Source organism: Pseudonaja textilis, chromosome 2 (genome assembly GCF_049901715.1).
Source record: "Pseudonaja textilis isolate UNSWEBS1 chromosome 2, rPseTex1.2, whole genome shotgun sequence".
NCBI lineage: Eukaryota > Metazoa > Chordata > Lepidosauria > Squamata > Elapidae > Pseudonaja > Pseudonaja textilis.
The window spans coordinates 192,226,044-192,246,500 of NC_141991.1; the positions used below are offsets into that span (position 1 = coordinate 192,226,044).

At 35.1% G+C, this 20,457-nt stretch overlaps 1 protein-coding gene across 4 annotated transcripts in view; it reads right to left on the reverse strand.

Moving 5' to 3' along the window:
* LOC113438378 (transient receptor potential cation channel subfamily M member 3) overlaps positions 1 to 20,457 on the reverse strand; it is a 283,786-nt gene that overhangs the window by 24,575 nt on the left and 238,754 nt on the right. For 2 of the 4 annotated variants that reach the window (XM_026703793.2, XM_087926727.1), the window contains exon 7: positions 18,565 to 19,466. In XM_026703793.2, coding sequence (XP_026559578.1) covers positions 19,288 to 19,466 — 179 coding nt within the window. In that variant the 3' untranslated portion in view covers positions 18,565 to 19,287. Of the gene's footprint in view, positions 1 to 1,206; positions 1,280 to 9,576; positions 9,701 to 18,465; positions 19,467 to 20,457 lie in introns of those variants that run through there. The other 2 variants (XM_087926725.1, XM_087926726.1) reach the window with 2 other exon arrangements.

The window sequence follows — 20,457 nt, forward strand, 5'->3', positions numbered from 1 at the left end:
TTGCACCAAGTATCCTTTTCCATGCAGCCCATTGGAATAACTATGCATCTGTGGCATTCCGTAACATTTTACTCTCTTCTATGCAGCTTCCAGATTCCCTTTTCTTTTAATTTTTCAATATAGCAATAGCACTTAGACATATACTGCTTCATAGTATTTTACAGCCCTCTCTTAGTGGTTTAAAGAGTCAGCATATTTCCCCCCAAAATCTGAGTCCTCATTTTACCGACCTTGGAAGTATGGAAGGCTGAGTCAACCTTGAGCTGGTCAGATCTGAACTGCCAAACTGCTGACAGCCGATGATCAGCAGAAGTATTGCATTCTAACCACTGTGCCACTGCGGCTCTTTATATATCATAAGCCATCAAGTAAATCATCATTTTAGATTTATATTCATACCTCTGTCATGTTTGAAGGCACTACTGAAAATATAAGAATGTTTTCCAGACATATATCAAACCATGATAATTCTTAGCTATGGTGGATGTCTGAATGGCTCACTTTTTCTGTACTTTCACCTTGTTCCAAAAATATCCATTTATGTCTTCTGGAAGAATTTATTTCCCCTGAATTATATTCATTTAGAATTTTGTACAAATTTCCTATAAAATCACATGTTCAATTATCAAATATTCACTGGATTTCAGACAAAGCTATCCAGCTTTTAAGGAAAATTTGGATTCCTATATATTTTATAATACTATATTTATTTGACTCTAGGCAGCTAAAAACAATAAAAATTAGAAAGTGTAAAAGCAATACAAAATTAGAACATATCTAATTAAATCAAGAGAAAACAGATTGCATTGATATGAACTACTATGCACTACTGAGGGCTCCCCATTTGAAAAGTTTAACAAGTTTGGACTTGTTTTCTGAATAACAAAAAAAGATGGGGTTCTTTCTGATCTTGGGAGATTGAGTATCCCAAAGTGAGTGTCCTATAGGCCCCAGGCAGCAAATGGCCCTAAAAGTAACCCAAGCCACACAGATCTTTATAATCTTCAATATTTATTGAATCATCTTGAATCAGTCCCAGAAGAGTATTGGTGATCTATGAAGCTCCTGCAAAATACGTGCTTTGCTATTAAATCAGTTTTAGTCTGTTCTAAATTCTATTCTTTATGTTGGTCGGTTACACCATTATTTGCAAAAGTTTCCTGTGTAGATTTAGTATAGACTTGTTGAGGTAAACAATTACATTACCTTTTAACAAAGCTGTCAAGATGGCCAGATCAATATCCTGGTGTCCTTCTGATCCCATGCGAAATACTGTAATCTGAAATGAAAATGACCAAAAAGTTTCACATGTGCAATTAAAATAGATAGCTATTAAAGCAATATGTAAAATTTGCAGAGTCTAAATTCTGAGATATTGGGAGAAAACAAAATTGGTTTATATGAATATAGGAAGACAGATTCATAATACATAGCAAAAATTAAATATTTAATAGATCCTGAGTCATCTTAGTGTTCAGAATTGCTATATTAATTCTACATGGAATATGCAAAATATTTTGCACAAGTCACAATAATTCCTCCTCCTTGTCAACTATTGAGAGTAATTAAAACACCAAAATTTCAGAAAACCATTAATGGAGCAGCCATCAAAATTGTAGCAAATATACCATTAGGATTTATATTGGTTAAAAGTAATGTAGTACTAAGTCTCCACTATTCATCCATTTCAAATATGGATATGTTGTAGTAAGGATTTATTCAATATAAACATCTTCTAAAATCTGACTCTAGGGTGTCTAGGGAAAGGTATAGTTTTTTCTACTCATGTAGCACAAATGAAATCATATGCAATGTCCCCTAACCATATAGTAAATCACAATTTCCTTATTAAAGATGCGTCAGAGAACTCTGCAGTAGATAAACATTATCTAATAAAGCAGAATCATAGGATATAGAGATTATATGCCACTATCAACTTTTGTTGGAAATAGTGACACTGATCTAGTGTCAAGCTTGTTAACCAGGCAGGTTTTTTTTCATGTATGCAAATAACAGAGAAGTAGCATTCAATGCAAAAGGATGTGCTAAATACACAAAAAAATGCTTTCCAAAACTACATTTTTTTAAAAAATGATGCCTGTATTTGTGCTAAGGCCAGTGACAATAGAATAGAATAATTGTGTATCAATCAACAAATATGCAGCGAGTGAACCCTTAAAAGGGAAGTATGATATAATCTCAAATTAATTAATAGTTCGTAAAAAGAAGAGGAGAGAACAAGAGCACCAACATTCACTTGCCAATAATAATACACTCTGATGATGCTTGTAGATACCTGCAACTGGGGATAGAAAAATATATTCAAATAACTGCTTTTATGTACATCAGCAGGGCAGAACCTTTTAAGGCAGAGGTCTCCAAACTTGGCAACTTTAAGACTTGTAGACTTCAAATCCCAGAATTCCTCAGCTAACCACAAGTCTTAAAATTGCCAAGTTTGGAGACCTCTGTTTTAAAGGGTGACATGCATTTGGTTTTTGAGTGAGATGCCTGGAGCCTGCATTCTATACAGTGAACAGGACAGATTATGGCTGCAGCCATGTTTTAGGATGGCATATGCACTCTCAGTAGAAATAAATGTGTTCTCTCCTTATCTTAGGATTCTATGCTTACTACTAGCATTTTTTAATTTATATCTATTATTTTTAAAAACTTGCATGATTCTTTATGTTTACATAGCATTATGTAAATGCTATGAAACAAGGTATATTTCATTTGGGCTATAATTCAGAGCTGGGACTGCTTTAGTTGTGGCATGGCTGATCCAAGAAGGAAACTGAAAAAGAGAAGCACAGGACTACTGGTTTGACCATGGTGTCTCCCTGAGAAGGTTGGGCACTGAGGAATTTATTAACATTCTAGAGATAATATAAAGACAGAAAAACACAATATATAAACATATCAGAATATAAACCTACACATACAAAACTATGTACTAATACTAACGTGTTGTATTTATTAGTAGAGTTGACTTACAACCACAAATGTGCCCCAAACTTCTGTTTCCAAACAAGACAGGTTAAGTGAAATTTCCTCATTTTATGATCTTTCCTGCCATAGTTGTTAAGTAAATAACTGCAGTTGTTAAGTTAGTAATATGATTGTTAAATTAATCTGGCTTCCCCACTGACTTTGCTTGTCAGAAGATGGCAAAAAGTGGTCACATTGTAACTGTCATAAATGCATGCCAGTTGCCAAGCATCTTAATTTTGACCACAAGACCACAGCGATGCAGCAATGGTCATAAGTGTGAAAAATGGTCAGAAGTTACTTTTCAAAGTGCTGTTGCAACTTGCAATAGTCACTAAACAAATGGTTGTAAGTTGAAAACTATGTGTAATGCCGGCGAAATTAAAATGTTCCAAGTCTTTGCGTTTCTTCAGTGTTCTGCTGCTAACATTGTAGCACAGGTGTTGCTGCAATAGGAATGCTGTTTGGGTCCACAATTTATGGATGGCTTAGTAGAATAATTAGTTATAATGTCAGTCTTACTGGGCATAAAAGGAAAAAGCTGAGTTACATTCTAATGTCTTCTTGGAAGCACTAAGAATGATAATGCATCTGCATTTTGCTGCAGTTTTGTTTTTTCACTTTGAATGCAATCAAAACACATATTTGGCCTAGTAGTACAATTGTTCATGTTTATTTAACCACTGCAGATGTAAATTATAAATGCAAAACTACTCTGCTTAAGGATAAGAGACATTACGTGGATAGCTTCTTCTGTTTGCAGCCTAAATTACTCAGACTAGAATTAAGTTTCTCAGACTAGAATGGTAATTCTATTCTGGTGTGTAGGCAGCAATAATGATTGAGTTGAATATACCTGCCTGAATATTTTGATAAAATTGTCCCTTGGAAGAGAGAATTAAATGAGAATGAATGAGTCCTCATGCCTACATACAATCGTCTACATTTTAGACAAAAAATGTAATAAAAGCCCATTAATAAGCATGCAGAAGTTATAAAGTTGTTTCCCACTTTCCTAAGCACTAAGAAACATTATGCTAATATGATGTGTCAGCTTATTGGACCCAGTAACTGTTGACTGTAATCAACTGCTACTAATAATAAATAGCGTGTGTGTATTAAAACCAAAACAATATAAAATATATAGCAAACTGCATGCCAGGGAAAAATGTCATAACTTTGAATGGTCACTGAATGAATGGTCGTTAAACGAGGACTGTTTTAAGAAGACTCCTTATTTTTCTTTACTGTTTAATCTGCATTTTAGTAGTTATTTTGTTGCCTGTTGCCCAAATTGCTAGAGCATTTGGAGATCTTGTAAATCTAACAAAATAAATAAATAAACTTACATAATTTTCTTATATCTTTTTCAATACACAATTACCTTATAGAGATGTTTTGCTCATCTCCTTTTGAATGAAAAATATTTTCTCCAACAATGCACAGAGATCCTTTCTCTTGTTATAAAATTATGATTTATACAGCACTCTATTATTAACTGTAAGTGAAATTTTGAATTCAGGAGCAGCCAATATATTAAACATATTTTTATGAATAATGACAGGAGAAAACTGTTGCGGCACAGAGTAAAGAAATTAATTACATACATATAAATTCCACTTTATACGAAAGGATGCCTATATTAAATAAACTCTTCTGAATTAGTTTTTCATTTATCTTTTTTTGATATGTGTTCAGCTTTCTCAAAATTTGATAAGGTGGGGATTATTTACATCATTAGCTATACCAGGAAAATAGCCATTTTCAATTCAAGCTAATCTCTAATTTGTCTATAGATGGCGTAAAGTATAATAAGAGAATTACTTTTTTCATTTAATTCTACAAGGGAAGAGGAAAATAGCAATGGAATAATGTAGAATTTTGTTGTTATATAAGTGAACATATAATGAAGTTGAAATTCTACACTGATTTCTTGGGCTGTCTTTATAAGTGTCTGTGACAAAGAGAGACAAAGTTGAAAATACGTTTCTTTTCAGGATATTTTTCTATGTTTCCAAATATGCGCTATAGATAGTCCTTGTTTAACGAGTGTCTCATTTGGCAACTGATTGCAGTCTGCATTTTTCTCTCTGTTTTTCTTGCCACTTGTTAAGCGAATCACTGAATTTGTTAAGTTAGTAATAAAATTGTTAAGTCAATCTGGCTTCTCCATTGACTTTGCTTGTCAGAAGGTTGCAAAAGGTGATCAATTACATGACCCTGAGACATTTCCACCATCATAAATATCAACTAGTTGCCAAGTGGTGGAATTTTGATCATGTGACCATAGGAACGTAGTAACAGTTGTAACTGTGAAAAAAAAGGTCATAAGTCACTTTTTTCATTGCTGTTGTAACTTCAAATGGTGGCTGAATGAAAATTTGTAAGTCAAGGACCACTTGTATGCTTTAATATTTATGTGCATCTCCGGTTCATCCCTTTTCTTCTCAACACCTTCCTTGAGGATGGTTGTAAGAATGCATTTTAAGCAACTTCTTCTCCCCCAACTAATAATAATCCATTACAATAGAATCAACAAGAATATTTTAGCTTTCTTCATGTATAGTTAGATAAAAGTTGTGCTAATTGGTTTTTTACTGGTGAGGGCCCTGGATGAAATAGACTAGAGCAGGGGTGTCCAACCTTGGCAACTTTAAGACTTGTGGCTGGCTGAGGAATTCTGGGAGTTGAAGTCCACAAGTCTTAAAGTTGCCAAGGTTGGACACCCCTGGACTAGAGTAACTAGCCCTTTCACTTAGGCTTCACACTTCGGCATAATACTGATAAAATATTGACTGCACTTGTTGATGACTTTGGGCAGAACTGGGACAGGAGTGAAGCAACAATCCTTATTCTCCTTTCTCTCTCAGGAGCTTTCAACTGTATTGATCATTGTATCCTTCAGAACTGGCTTCAGAGTAGGAAGCAGGATGCTTGTAGTGGTTCTCCCTTCTGTGCAGGAGGGGAATGTTCAATACTCTTATCATAGAGTTTCTCTCTCTACTCTATTTTTATTCAAGCGGTCCTTAGAAATATGTTTTCCTCCCAGGCTTGGACTAGTGGCTCTCTTATTGGATTGGGCATGTTACATATACATGAAGCCCCTGAGGGCATCCATTCAGTATGCTGATAATGCCCAGTCTTGACCCCATGTTAAGGAATGCTGTTGTTATCTTATCTCAGTGTCACGAAGCTGGGAGAATCTGGATAGAGAGAAGACTGGTTGTCTGTGGCCATTTGGATTGGTGGATGTCTTGGGATTGGTGAGTAATCTGATGGTTTTCCTGGACCAACAGCTTGTGTTCAAAGAACAGGTGGCAGTTATGACCAGGAAAACTTTTCATTTCAAGGGCAGCTGTATCCAATCTTGAACCAGGTGGCACATAGTCCCTTTGTGCTTTGGTCACCTTGTGCCTGGATTACAAAATTCAACAAAAATAAATAGGTAGATAATAAACAGTCACGGTGCAAATATTTTAACACTGATATTTAAAATATCTGGATTAAAGCATAATCATATCTCCAACCAAAGAAAAGAAATAAGCAAAATAGTTTCATAACATTAAAGCAAAAATATCCTTCCCCCAGAAGCACACATTCACTTTCCTATATCAAGGACTGCCATTTAATGTATGCATGACATTTCACTTGTCAAAGAATTAGTTATTCACCATCTTCAAAAATGTACTTGTCATATGATAAGATCTGATCTATTGATCCAGTGGAAACATCTAAACAAGATAAGCTCTCTTGATAGAGTCATTGTGAAGGACAGGAAGAAAGAGCACAGCATGATAAAGAAAAACATGAGTCAAAGGAAGATTTGTAATATTCTGTTACAAAAGAAAATGAAGCTATGAAAAGAACCAGAGGCCGATTGCTAATGAATAGCTTTTTTATATATATCAACAAATTCAGAAAGTATCCAAGCACACTTTGCTTAAGTGTAAAATAAGACCTTGTTCCTTTGCTGAGCTTTTTGTATTTTGAATGACAAAGTGCAGGTTTGAAAACCTGATAATTGTTTGATTCATAAAATCACAGAATGAAGTGACTTTATAATATGTATAAAGAGCTTGTTAGTTTCATCAGGAGACTGATGAACCCTATTGGGTTCCAGAGGGAGTTTGGAACCCGAGGACTTGGTTGCAGGCTGGAATAGGCTTGTGACTGAAACTATGGACTGGATTCTCTTACACAGCCTCCTTCTGTGCACCGATCCTGGCATCCCCTCTTGGTTTTTCAGTGAGTACAGGAGATGAAATGCCAGAAGAGAATCCTGGAGTGCTGTTGGAGAAAAACAAAGAGCGAATCTGACTGAACAAGAGTACAAGGACAGTGAAAAGTTGTTATTTCTTGACTCTTATTGTGTCTGCCAATAGCCACCCCAAAGCCCTGTTTAGGGTGCCCCACTCCCAATTGAGGTCATAGGATCATCTGTAGATAGTGGTGAGAAATATTCAGTCTCTCTGGCAGACAAAATCATTCAGATTCACTCAGAGTTGGACTGTGATTGGGCAAGTCCTAGTGAGTTGCCCAGGGCACAGTCTTGTTATGCAGTTGCACAGAGGTTAGAGTGCAGTACTGCAGGCTACTTCTCCTGCCTGCTGGCTGCCTGCAATTTGGCAGTTTGAATCTCACCAGGCTCAAGGTTGACTCAACCTTCCACCCTTCTGAGGTAGGTAAAATGAGGACCCAGATTATTGGAGGCAATATGCTATGTAAACCACTTCGAGAGGGCTGTAAAGCACTGTAAAGCGATATATAAGTCTAAGTGCTATTGCTATTATCTGGACTTTTTGATTCTGTTATGCCCCATTGATGAGCTAAAAAGTGGGATTGGACCTAAACTATAAACAGCTGAATTATAAGGTATAAATATTATAAGCTTATAACCACCTTGAAAATGTTCAGATCATGACGGACAAGCAGTGAATTTAATGGTGGTAGCAATCAAGCACATTATTAATAATAAGCACAATATCCCATTATTAATAATAATAATATCCCATTAATATTATGCTACCTAACCATAAGACATGGACAAATGCTTATGGAAAGGATTAAACTGTTTATATCAGCCTGCTAATTTTTCTATTGAAATTTTCCATCCCTGCTCTATCTAATTTGGATTAGGGCCAGTTTGCTCTATTGGTTAAGGTACCACTAGAAACCAGGAGCCTGTGAGTTCTAGTCCACTTCAGGCATGAAAGCTGAGTAACTTGGGGCCAGTCACTCTCTTTTAGCCCAACCCACCTCACAAGGTTGTTGTGGGGAAAATAGGAGGAGGAAAGAGTATTAGGTATATTTACTGCCTTGAGTTATTTATAAAAATAATAAAGGTGGGATATAAGTAACTAATTAATTAAAATCAATCCATGCCTGCTGTTAATTATAATAAAGCCCTCAACCACTTCCACAGTTCAGCATCATATCTTGCTTGGTCATGGGTTTTGAATTTTTTGAGATGAAAAAAGGAAGCCAATTCAGATTCACAATTAACATTGTGATGGGCCAAATTTGACTTAACATTTTCCTTATATATTCCCACAAGTTGTGACATACAGATGAAAAAACAGCTGTAATTTATTAACACAATTTCTTTTTAAAATGGGACTTTGTTAACAATACTTCGGAAATCAAAATTGGAACTTTTTTCTTAGTAAAGAGAATACATGTATCTCATACATACCAAATACACATGCAATGTTTTTGTTTCCCTTTATCTGGAGTCTAATAAAATGTGTTTTTTTATTTTGTACTTCCTTAATATGGTGACATGCCCCTGGGATTCAATAGTCCTCTTAATTTTTGAACATGAATTTTTATACATCTGCCACCTAAATTTGCATAAGCATAAAAATTTAACAGAATGGTGCTCCTTAATCAACAGAAGCCAACTGCACTGCAAAAGAGCTGTAATACAAAATGTAAACATAAGGTAAAAATAGGGGAACAACAGAAATGGAAATCCAGATTTATGTAATTGCTTATACATGAATGACAAGAGAGTGACTGGTGAGCATTTTATCTTTAGGGTTTTCAAATTCAAACAGGTGCTTAATATCATTATCAACATTAATTAAATTTTCATATTCACAAGCAGCTTTAATCAAACAAATAATACTGTTTGTTGTAAGACAAAAGTGGGTAGCCACAGCCAACAGCCAGTCGATTGTGCTTTTTAGAGGCCTCCCAAGAGACTTTGCTGAGATCAAGGAATTCACAGATCTCTTGCTTCTTTTAGTCCCTCTAAGTTAAATGTTCATGTTTGTGGCTCAAGTACATAAATTACCTTTGGCTTCCTTCAACTGTAATTGAACATACTTAATTTAGTGTTATTCAGTATTAATATTAACTATGGGTAAGGTGAACAAGGATTGCACAGGACCAAGATATACAAACCCACTTTTCAAATATTGATTGTAAATTATAATTTTGAGACAATATAAGTTTGACTTAGCCATGTGTTGTGCAATTGAGGCCTGAAATTATGTTCGAAATGAGTGCAGAAAGGCAAGTTTCAAACATTTTTCACATAACAGACCAATATGAACATTATGCTACTAAATACATTTGCATTACCAGTTCCTTCTTTTTCATGCATTCCATAAGGATTATGAAGAGGTGCTGAGCTTGTGTCCGAGTGTAGGTGAATGTTTTCTGGATAGTAACAAGTAATTGGTCTCTCAGAGATTCATTGATAAGCCTGAAATTTAAAAAGGACAGCATCTAAGCATTCACCAACAAGGAAAAACTTTTAAAATTATGAATTAAGTAACTCTAAGTGTAATATCAAAACGTCAAAAGCATTTAATTTAATTCTCTTGTCTAACAATGTTTCTTCTGCAGTGCTTGTTCCTTTGCATAATTTGGTTTGCTTCTACTAATGATTGGTGGTGGGGGGGCATGAAGAGCTGAGTACTAGAAATCTGATCTCTGAGATTTCATCAAAGCTTTGCCTGCATGGTTTCATAAGCATAAAGGCTAAAAATGCACTTTCCGTTTCTTGTTTTAAAATGAAAAGTCAATTGTATATTTAGACCCATTTTGACTTTTCCCCCATTTCACACTTGAAGAATGGCACATATGCTGTTCTGCCTGGGAGGTAAGAATGTACTGTTGTGTTTCATATGATTACAGTCATTTTGTAAAACAAAAGGCAGAAAAAGCAGATTAAAAAATGCTTGAAAAATGACCTGCTGTTTCTTTACAGACTTGGTTTCAATTTCTAGATCATGAGATGAAAAAACAAAACAAAACAACCCCTCCCTGGAATGAACTGCAGTACAACTGGGTCTGGCAGGCTATCTCAGAAGCCAAAGGATTTTTCAGATTTCTCTCTTTGTGGTCAGAAAGACCGCTCTAACCTTGGAGGAGGGTATCTAATATCAGAACCACCTCCAGGCTCAGCTGAAACTTCCAGTATACGCTCAGCTTATTTTGGAACTCTGACAGTGAGAGATGGAGAAAAAGGGCAGATAATTTGCTTAATATATGCACACAGAACTTTGTATATCACAGTAGTGAGCAATTATGGCAACTTTACAACCTGTGGACTTCAACTCCCAGAATTCCTAAGCCAGCACGAGTGCAATTAAAACAGTACCAAGCAATAATAGAAATAAAATAATCGGTAAATTCACATGGTTAGGCCCACTTAAATAGGGTGCTGAGCATTTCACTTGGAGAAGAAGGTGTGATTCTGTGGAACAAGTAATCCCCTGAGATCAGAGGCGGTATTCAGCAGGTTCTGAACAGTTCTGGAGAGCTGGTAGCAGAAATTTTGAGTAGTTCAGAGAACTGGCAAACCACACCTCTGACTGGAGATTTTACAGTAACCTTCCCCTGTCACACCCACCAAGCCATGCCCACAGAACCGGTAGTAAAAAAAAAAATGAATCCCACCACTGCCTGTGATGTGCTGGACCCCTTTGCTTCTGGCATCTATGATACTTATAATCATACTTTCCAGAAACATTTGACATCTAACTACAAATAATGGGTGACTTTCTGTTTTTAAATTAATTTCATGCTGATTTTAATGACGTGAATGGATTCTGATCATTTTTAGTCTATTATCCTTTTATACACAATCCTGAATCATGTGAGTGGCGTGAGGTAAATCTTCAAGTTGTTTCCTTCAGAAGGAGAAATGGTTTAGAAAAAGAGCAAAGAATCAAGAAGCCCAGCTAGGAATAAACAAGCAGAAAAGAAGAAGACAAAGACTTGCGCAGAAAAGAAACGGGAAAGTGGAAACTAAAGCCGTTTATAGGCAATGGTTAAAATAGAGAATAGTTTTATTTTAAATCATTTATCATTTCTTTTATTTGTAAGTTTTTCTACTTTAAAATAAAAGGCTCCCCCATGCTCCCACCACTGAGGGGAGATACAAAAACCCAATAAATTGTCCACATTTTTACTGCTTTGTGTCTATTGAGTCTGGGTTAATCTGGTTATTGGTGGGAAGGAAGGAAGGAAGGAAGGAAGGAAGGAAGGAAGGAAGGAAGGAAGGAAGAAATCCTATGACTCTGTCCCATTAGGTAAAGCAGGAGTGTTCCTGTCTATTAAGGACTGCCATTTGGTCAGAGCAAGGAAGGGAGCCTTTTCTGTCATGGCACCCAATATCAGGATATTTGATTGGTTCCAGTTCTGCTCCCTTGCCTTTCAGAGAAGATGATACTATGAGACCATGACAAAATAGCACTGAGGCAGAAATTAAGGGCGGGAGACAACCTGTGCATTATTATTTGAGACAAAGCCATGGCTGTCAAGAAGGCAATGAAATCTTGGGCTGACTGTGCTGTGTGGAAGAACATTTCCCACAAGCTCTTTATGGTTCTGATTCTTTAGGAAGGCCTTAAAATGGTTCTTCACTGAGCCAAAGTGACTGGTGAACCTGCTTGATTAATATCCGGTTTACGTCTTGCTCTGGTATGTTGCTTTGTTATTTCGATTCTTTTGTTGATTACTATAGTATACTATAGTATCTTTGTATCCTGTCTTGCCTTACTTGACAACTAGGTTATCATGCAAACAGCCTGGAAAAAAGAAATTCAAACATTTTGAAGAGGCCCCATCTTATACCAATAAAGATTTGTGGACAATTCCAATTCGGTTGCAGATATTAGTCATTCATATATCGGCACAGTTTATCCATTTCAGATATTTCTTAATTACATTAACTAAATGCAGTCACTTTTTAAATTCAAAGTTACCCCCAGTATTTTTTTCAAAGTAAGAAATACTATTTTTCAGGAGCTATAAAATTTAGAAGATGTTTATTATATTCAAAACTGTAATGTTTATTAATGCTATTAATTAAATATTTAATAATACTATGAGAAAATCTTCTACAAGATAAGCCAATCTTATTTCTATTTGATTAAGTCTAGGTGATAAACTGAGACTTTGAAACATCTGTCTTCCCTTTTGAAAAGTTTATTGTGAAAAGTATAAAGAGACCCCATCATGTATGCTTCCCAGCAAATAGTACAGAAAGAAGTATAAAAAATATAGCTGAAAGGCTTCCAATGAAGTATCTACTGGTATCTCTTCTTTATTTGCAGGTGACACAAAACATGACAAACATATTTTATAATTGATTGTCTATCTTACATTGTTTCCATCTTACAATATTCTACTTGAAATCTAATGACAAAAATTATAGGAATAAAAATTACTGTGATCACATGACGTAGTTCTTTAACAGAGTATGATAATAGGAGTTTTGATTTTTATTTCTTTCCTAATTATTCACTTGAATAATTCCAAATTAGGGACCTACCAGCAATTGCTCATTTGAATTTTGAAAAACATTGGATCATTATTTGTTGATCTGTTGATTTTCAATTGCTCAAGATGTTCTAGAATTTGGGACTCTTGTCATCTCAGTTCCTTAGATTCCCTTAATGAAAATTATATTCTGCATATTTGCCACATCTTCTGGAATGAACACATATGAATAATTTCTTAAACTTCTTTGCAATCACTTATTCTAATTTATAATTCTTTTAATCTTCTTGTAATATATCAAAGAAATTATCTTCAGAATTTATTGCCTCTGATTTATTAAATTATTTTCAACATTTTAGTCTTAATTACAAATAATACATTTCTAAGAAAACTTCTTTTTGTTTATAATATAAAAACTGTTTCTTTTTGTACTTATTTGGACTATCTTTCCAATGAATGATATCAACCTTTTTTTCTGTTCTTTGATAGTGTTGATTAATTATTCTCATGACCTCTTGAGCTTAAGATTTATAGACTTGAATGGGGTTATTTAAGCCATCAACCAAGGCAGAAATGCAAATTAAAATACTTCTGCCATCCAGTCTGTATTTGAAAACATTCAGTAACTAGTGACAATAATAATTGATTCAACTACACTGTTGTGGTGAAATGGTCTTAGACAGATTTCATAATGTTAAGCAAAACTGGCCTTGTAATTTAAGATTCTATACTGTGTCTTGCATTTTAGGATAATATTAAACTTGCTGTTACTTATCCTGGACTTGATACATATGCTAGTTAAGCTTTTCTGCTGAAAAGTACTTAACCCTCCTAGCTTTAAAGTTATTTTGCACTAATCCTTTCATTATAATTTCTTTTTAAATAAATTCCTTTTTAAAATAAAATGTGGCTATGTTACTTTGATGGTTTTCCACTTATATATAATAAGTTAGTAACTAAGTAATCTCTAATTTCAATCAGCGTAACAGCAATTACATGTTGTTTTAGATCAGAGACAGGCAACTGTGGCAACTTTATGACCTGGGGACTTCAGTTCCCAGAATTGCTGAGCCAGTTCTACTCCCTCAGTCTTCATAACATTTCCTTTCTTTACTACCATCAGGTCACAGTTTTCCAGTCTGAATGATTCCAATGTCCTTTCTGTAGATCCATATCAGGTCGATTAGCAAGTCAATGTTTTGTTCACTCTTAACATATAGCGAGTTGTAGAGGAGATGCTGATGGCAGTTACACTCTTGAACTTGTATCTGTATCCAGTCTTTGTAATTATCTGGCTGAGGAGGTTCAAGCCTATGTAGAACAGCAGCAGGGACAGTGCATGAACTTAGTATATGCTGCACTTGATGGCCACTTGTTCAAGTTATCTTGATTTGACTTCCAGTGTTGTCTTTCATAGTCCCACTGAGTTCTTAAGAAGAAACCTTAATTGATTTTGTATTGTACCAAGCATTCACATATCTATGTGGGTGACAATTTGCTGTAGTCAATCTAGGCTATGCTCAGATTGGTCTGTCAAGAACTTGTTTCTTGGATAACTGTTCTATCCCACATTACGTATCTGATATTAACACAGTTGAGAAAGTCCAGAAATATTTCACAAGAAGAATTCTCTACTCCTCTACTCACTGCAGAATGCCTTATGCCACCAGACTTGAAATTCTAGACCTAGAAAATCTAGAACTATGCCGCCTTTGGTCAGATCTAAGTATAGTATATAAAATCATACATTGCAATGTCCTACCTGTCAATGAATACTTCAGCTTCAACCATAACAATACAAGAGCAAACAACAGATACAAACTCGTGGTTAACTGTACCAAACTTGATTGCAGGAAATATGACTTCAGCAACAGAGCGGTCAATGTCTGGAATACTCTACCTGATTCTGTGGTTTCTTCCCCAAACCCCAAAAACTTTAACCTTAGACTGTCTACTATTGACCTCACCCCTTTCCTAAGAGGTCTGTAGGGGGCGTGCATAAGCGCACCAACGTGCCTACTGTCCCTGTCCTATTGTTTCTTTTTATTTTTCTTATATGTATTCATTTAATGTATTCAACTATGTTTATACTTATACCTATTATCTTGTAAGCGATTGACAAATCAAATAAATAAATACATAAATCTAGGAGCGAATGATATTTTGACACTCTGGTATTGTTTACTATGCGTTTCTTAGCTGTGCTGGTTCATATGGTCTTGTCGTTTGGCATCTATGATAGGGCTAGCTATATTATGGGTAGGCAGATTATAATCCAGTAGATGGCTAGTGCTGTTCCCTTGTGGGGGTCTTTCATGATCAACATGGTTAGCAAATCAAGGTGGGAGCCTGTTGCTAGCAAGTGGTTCATCTGTGCTAGTAGGTGTTCAAGTGCTGCTATAAGTTCTTTAGTTAGTAGGAATGAATAATGTCTGGCCCAAGTGCTGTCCAGCTTTTCATGTTCTGGATCCACTGTTGAATGCTTGCTACTGTGATAGTAATTGGTTCCTGTTGCTTTTGTCTGCTCTCAGGTGCTCCAGCCACTCTGCAGTGGTACTATGTGTCATCTTTTTCTCCAATATGTTCTTGTAGTACTGTTCACAGTCTGCTGTTTGTGACTATGCCATTACTGGGTTGCTGCACTTCAGGTGATAATACACTTTGCATGGTTCTTCAATGATAGTAAGGTTTATCTCTATTGGCATCTTCTAGCACACCATATGATAATATTTCTCCATCGCGTCTTGGTAAACAGTCTCAAGAGTTTATTTTTATCCATGATTTTATGACTCATATCAAGCTGCTGCGTGATGAGGGGCATGGCAGTGACATTCAACCTTTAGGTGTTGGTTGCACATACACTTGTACTTTCAGGTCTTCTTGAGTCTCAGATGTAGTTGTGTGTCTCAGGTTGTGAAAGCAGCTTTCTCCAGACTATGGTGAAACGTTATTAAAGCATTGGATAAATAGTCCTTATATATGTCTTCTGTCCATTCATAGTTCCCTCAAATATTTCATGTATTCCTCTCATTGTTGTATAGCATTCCATTAATTCCAGCTTCCCTTGAGTCATCTCTGTATGATTTCTTGCAGTAGTCCACTTATTGACAGTTTAACTTGGTTCCCCAAAATCTGGCATACATTTTGTTAATCTAGGTGATGTCTAAGTTACATGACTCTTTAGTTCGTGTCACTCTCATATTTGAGGTAGGTGAAGTGTTAGGGGGTCTTTGCCCAAGGATCCTTATTGGTAAGTAGATACCAACAGAATTGAAACCCAGTTTCTCACGTCATTTGGCAGTGTTCCAACCACTAAACTATCTGTTATGCTATGCTATGCTGTGCTGTGCTGTGCTGTTCTTTGTGGTCTATATGTGGACAAGTACCTTCATATAAGTGAATTTAAACTCTTCACACATCTTCTATTGATTAAAGGAATTAAATGATATAACATTTAACTGTGGACAATTATTTGAACAACTAGAAGAAATATTATTCTATTTAACAGAAACCTTGTTGATCAAATTTGATTTCTATTTCTGTCACCAAAATTTCTAACTCTCCATCTGCTTTCTCACTTGAAGGGAAAAGCAAAGGGATCCATATGTTTGTCCATTGCAGATGGGAAAGCAGCTGCGTTATGACTAGATTTTAATAGTAAAAATAGCATTGGCAGAAAAGGATTAGGAACTTCATTCCTCAGTGCTGGTACTCAATTAAAATTGAAATCCTTCTATTTGCATTTTACTTTTAAAAAAGAAAGTGGAAGATTATGACACCTATCTATCCGTTATACAGTAACTTTTATTTTAAAATACAAATTAAATATTTGATGCATATTTTTTCACTTGCCTGGAAAATGTCATACTGATTTATACATGCCATATTTTAAAGAGTTATTTTCAAGTTACTTTCCGTTGTTTTTACAGGAGCATTTTGGTTCCACATAGTCTTAGTAAAGAGCCTTTAATGAAAAAAGTGAATAATGGCAAACAAGTCCCTGAAAGAAAGGCCTCAACCAGATTTTCCCATCTTTCTTTGCAATACACAGCTGTAGGAGAGTATTGGAGTCATTTCGGGACACAGAATCAATTTTTCCAGAAACTATCCAGATCTTTTAGCCTTGGACAGTGTTGTCCTTCAGAATTCAGCTAATTCTTAGTAAACAACTGATAAGGTCCTAAGGAGACAGACAACATTTGAAAATGACTACTATAAAGTAACAAACCTTAAAGTTGTTTTTAATGCAATTGTGTACGTTCTTTTCAAATACATGGAAAGGATATTCCACCATTTACATCTACATCTATATCTGACCTAGCATTGGGAATTAAAAAATATATTAAGATATATCTTAGGATCATGAAGCTTTGATTCAGTTTTCAGTGCTTCTGAATTAGGAATTCACACAAACATGTTTGTCTCTTTTTTGTGTGTCTGTGTGTACACATGCTTTCTCTAGTTTTTGGTATTCCTTAAACTGGGTTCCTTCAGCGTTTGGAACTCAATTTCTACTATTTTCAGTCAACATGTTTCCAATGACATTTCCTTGAAACGTTAGTAACCGCAAAAAGCTTCCACATAACTTCAGTTATCTCAGGAACTGAGAAATATGAAACAATTCATTTATTCTTTTGTATTTTAAAAATGATATCTGAATGACTGAACATGTGTATTTTTGTTCAGGGAATCACTGGTGGATGGTTCAACATTTTAATAAGGATACTCATCTGCTACCCAAGAACAGTGATTTGTGGCATTATATTTTAATCAATATGCATATTTAGGATTGCAGATCACATTTACCTGTTTCAAGTAAGAATATTACTGAAGATGACATCTATAACAGTATAAAGCATATCACGCAAATAGATTTGTCACCTGTCTCAGGATATTGAAGCAGAAAAATAGGCTATAAATATTTCATAAAGACAGAAAAGTACATAAAAAAATAAACATGCATCAGTCAAACACTATTGAAGCTTGACTTGTTGCAACATAACATTGGACCCATTGAAAAGTAATTTATTAGTATATGAGATGGGATGAGAAATGTGTATCGGTTTTCTTTGTGCCACCGAGGGAATTTCCTTTATGAGGTGTGTATTACTTGTTTCTTTCATTTGCCACTAGATATGCCAGAAGGATCTCAAAGCAGTTTTGTATGCAGGTATATGCGTCTTTAAGTAAATCATGACTTCTAGCAATTACATGGACAAACTCGATTAGTATTTGTGACAAAATACTTGGAAATGGTTGGCTATTGCTTTTTTTTATGGCTGAGAAGAAAAATGACCAGACTAAAGTCACTCGGCTTCTGTGTCTAAGACAGGAGTAGAATTTAGGTCTCCCTGACTGTCAATATCTAGGCATGCTTTTTATAAAGATCATACTGGGAATAATTCTTAAATTATCAAATAAATCCCTTGTGATAACAAAATGCATTGTAACAGAAAGAAAAGGAATATTTAAAAACATTCCTTGGATTCTTTTTGAGATATACTTGGGTCTGAACTATGAAAATTTAGTGGATATTAGAAGCAGATGTAAATTAAAATGGAGAATGACAAATATTCTTACTTTAGCTACTGGAATATTAAATAATCTTTTGATCCAGCAGAATATATATTCAATTAGACCTTTCCCAAACCCTTTAGGGGTTGCAGTTTGCAGGACTGATGCCTGCATTTGGGAATCTGGTCTGTGTCCAATTATAAATTATTTAGTAGGCTGTCAAGTTTTGTTTTCTTTTGTTTTGTTTCTGGGGAAAACAGTAGATGTTGCCAGATCTAAACTGCTGTTCAAATACATTTTGCTGATAAGATTAGTCAGTACAATGGATTATGATTTTAACTAATCTTCTCCTCATCCTTTTTTTCTCCTTTACATTTTGCAACTTTGTTCTTCCTCCAAGTTTCATGTTCTCCAGGGCTAGAAGGTCAGGGAGGATACAGAACAATGAAAGGAAACAAACAAACAGATTTGCAGAAAATAAAGAGCATCCGTCTCACATTGATCTGCAATGTAGCAGGCGAATATTCCATGCATATCTGCACAATACTTTTGACAATATGGTTTAGATTGTGAAAAACGTATGAGCCCATGGGACATTAAAATGTATCAAGAGAATAAGGATAAAGATGAAGATTACGGCTAAAGATGTTTCCCAAGCACTGCTTTATTTAGCTTCCTTTTGGAACACTGTAATAATCTCTTCAAAGATTTTGGCACATCTGCTCCTTTCTTATTAATGCACTAGGTCTGAATGTTTGTATCTTTCAACAAATAGACAGTTAAGATATTAAAGGAGAACACTTGATACTGCTTATTCTAAGAAGAATAACCGTAAGGTGTGGGTGTGTGAATATAGTGCATCTGAGTTAAAACTATAGTCTTTGGAATAGTATGAACCTAGTATGGACTGAACCTAGTATGGACCTTTCAAACAGGCGGCACATAAGAAAAATGATTGTGCTTTTGCTATTTCTGAAGTATTTAAATATGAAAATGACTGAGTTTGCAAAGAAAGGTTTATATAAATACAATGTTCTGCTAATAGACTTACCCTCCTTCTTCTGAGTATTTGTGACCAAATGCAAGGATGTCAGATGCTCGGCCACTCCCATCACATACTACAACTGGAACTGGGGGTGTATCACGCAGATATTCCAGGACGATGGAAATGACATTGGGTCCACCTTCTACAATGAGGGCCACCACTGGTACTCCTTGACCAATCCCTGTTATGAAATAAACAAAAGCAAAACAAACAGAAAAGCAGGCAAATCAAATAAAAATACATCAATAGAAACTGAAATTACCACCAATACTATTTTGCTTAAACAACATTACAAACTATGTGTCATTTGTATCTTTGTCTTAAAGTGCATCTTGTAATCATCTAAGTGAAGATATAAAATAATAGACTGGAAAGATTTTGCTTTTGAAATGAAGTTCACCATGAAATGATGAGGGAGAAAGAAAAACTTAACCCCTCCCCCCCCACATTTTAATTCTTGGCCATAGCTTTCTAAATTACAAATAAGTCATATCTGAAAGAGACATAGGGCATCTATGCAATATCATCATAAAATATGAAAGTACTGTTGCATTTCAGAAAGTACATATGGTTCTTATAGGAATGTAATCCATGAATGCAAAAAAATCCTATTTATTTTGGATAGAATCAATAGCTCTGAATAAATAATAAAGTTGCATGTTTTACATATATTCTTTAGTAGGGAGTTTAATGCAGGAATTCTATGGCAAGTCTTAATTAATTCTCACAATTGTTACCTATAATAATGATCAGTTAGCTGATGCAATAATATACTGTAATACGTTAGAATTTATCTAGATTATTATTGTGGAAACATTCCCTAAACTATAATTTTGTTTTTGAAATGTAGTCACCATGAAATGAGAAGGAAGACAGAGAAATACCATAACATAAACCACTGAGGAGCACCTAAATAATCATTCTAGTTCATAGAAATAGCCATGAATATTACATTTCAGAAGGACTCAGGTCCTGCTTATGACACCTATCATATTTTGTCCATCTCAAGTTTCAAGAATCAGCACTGTTAACTTTAAATATATTTAATGGTATAAATCAGATTTACCATCATTTAAATCTTCTATTGAGCAATGATCTTTTAATTTTTTTAAAGCTCAAAAAAGCCTCCACATTTCATATTTCAAAATTCTTTTACGTACAATTTTCTCTGA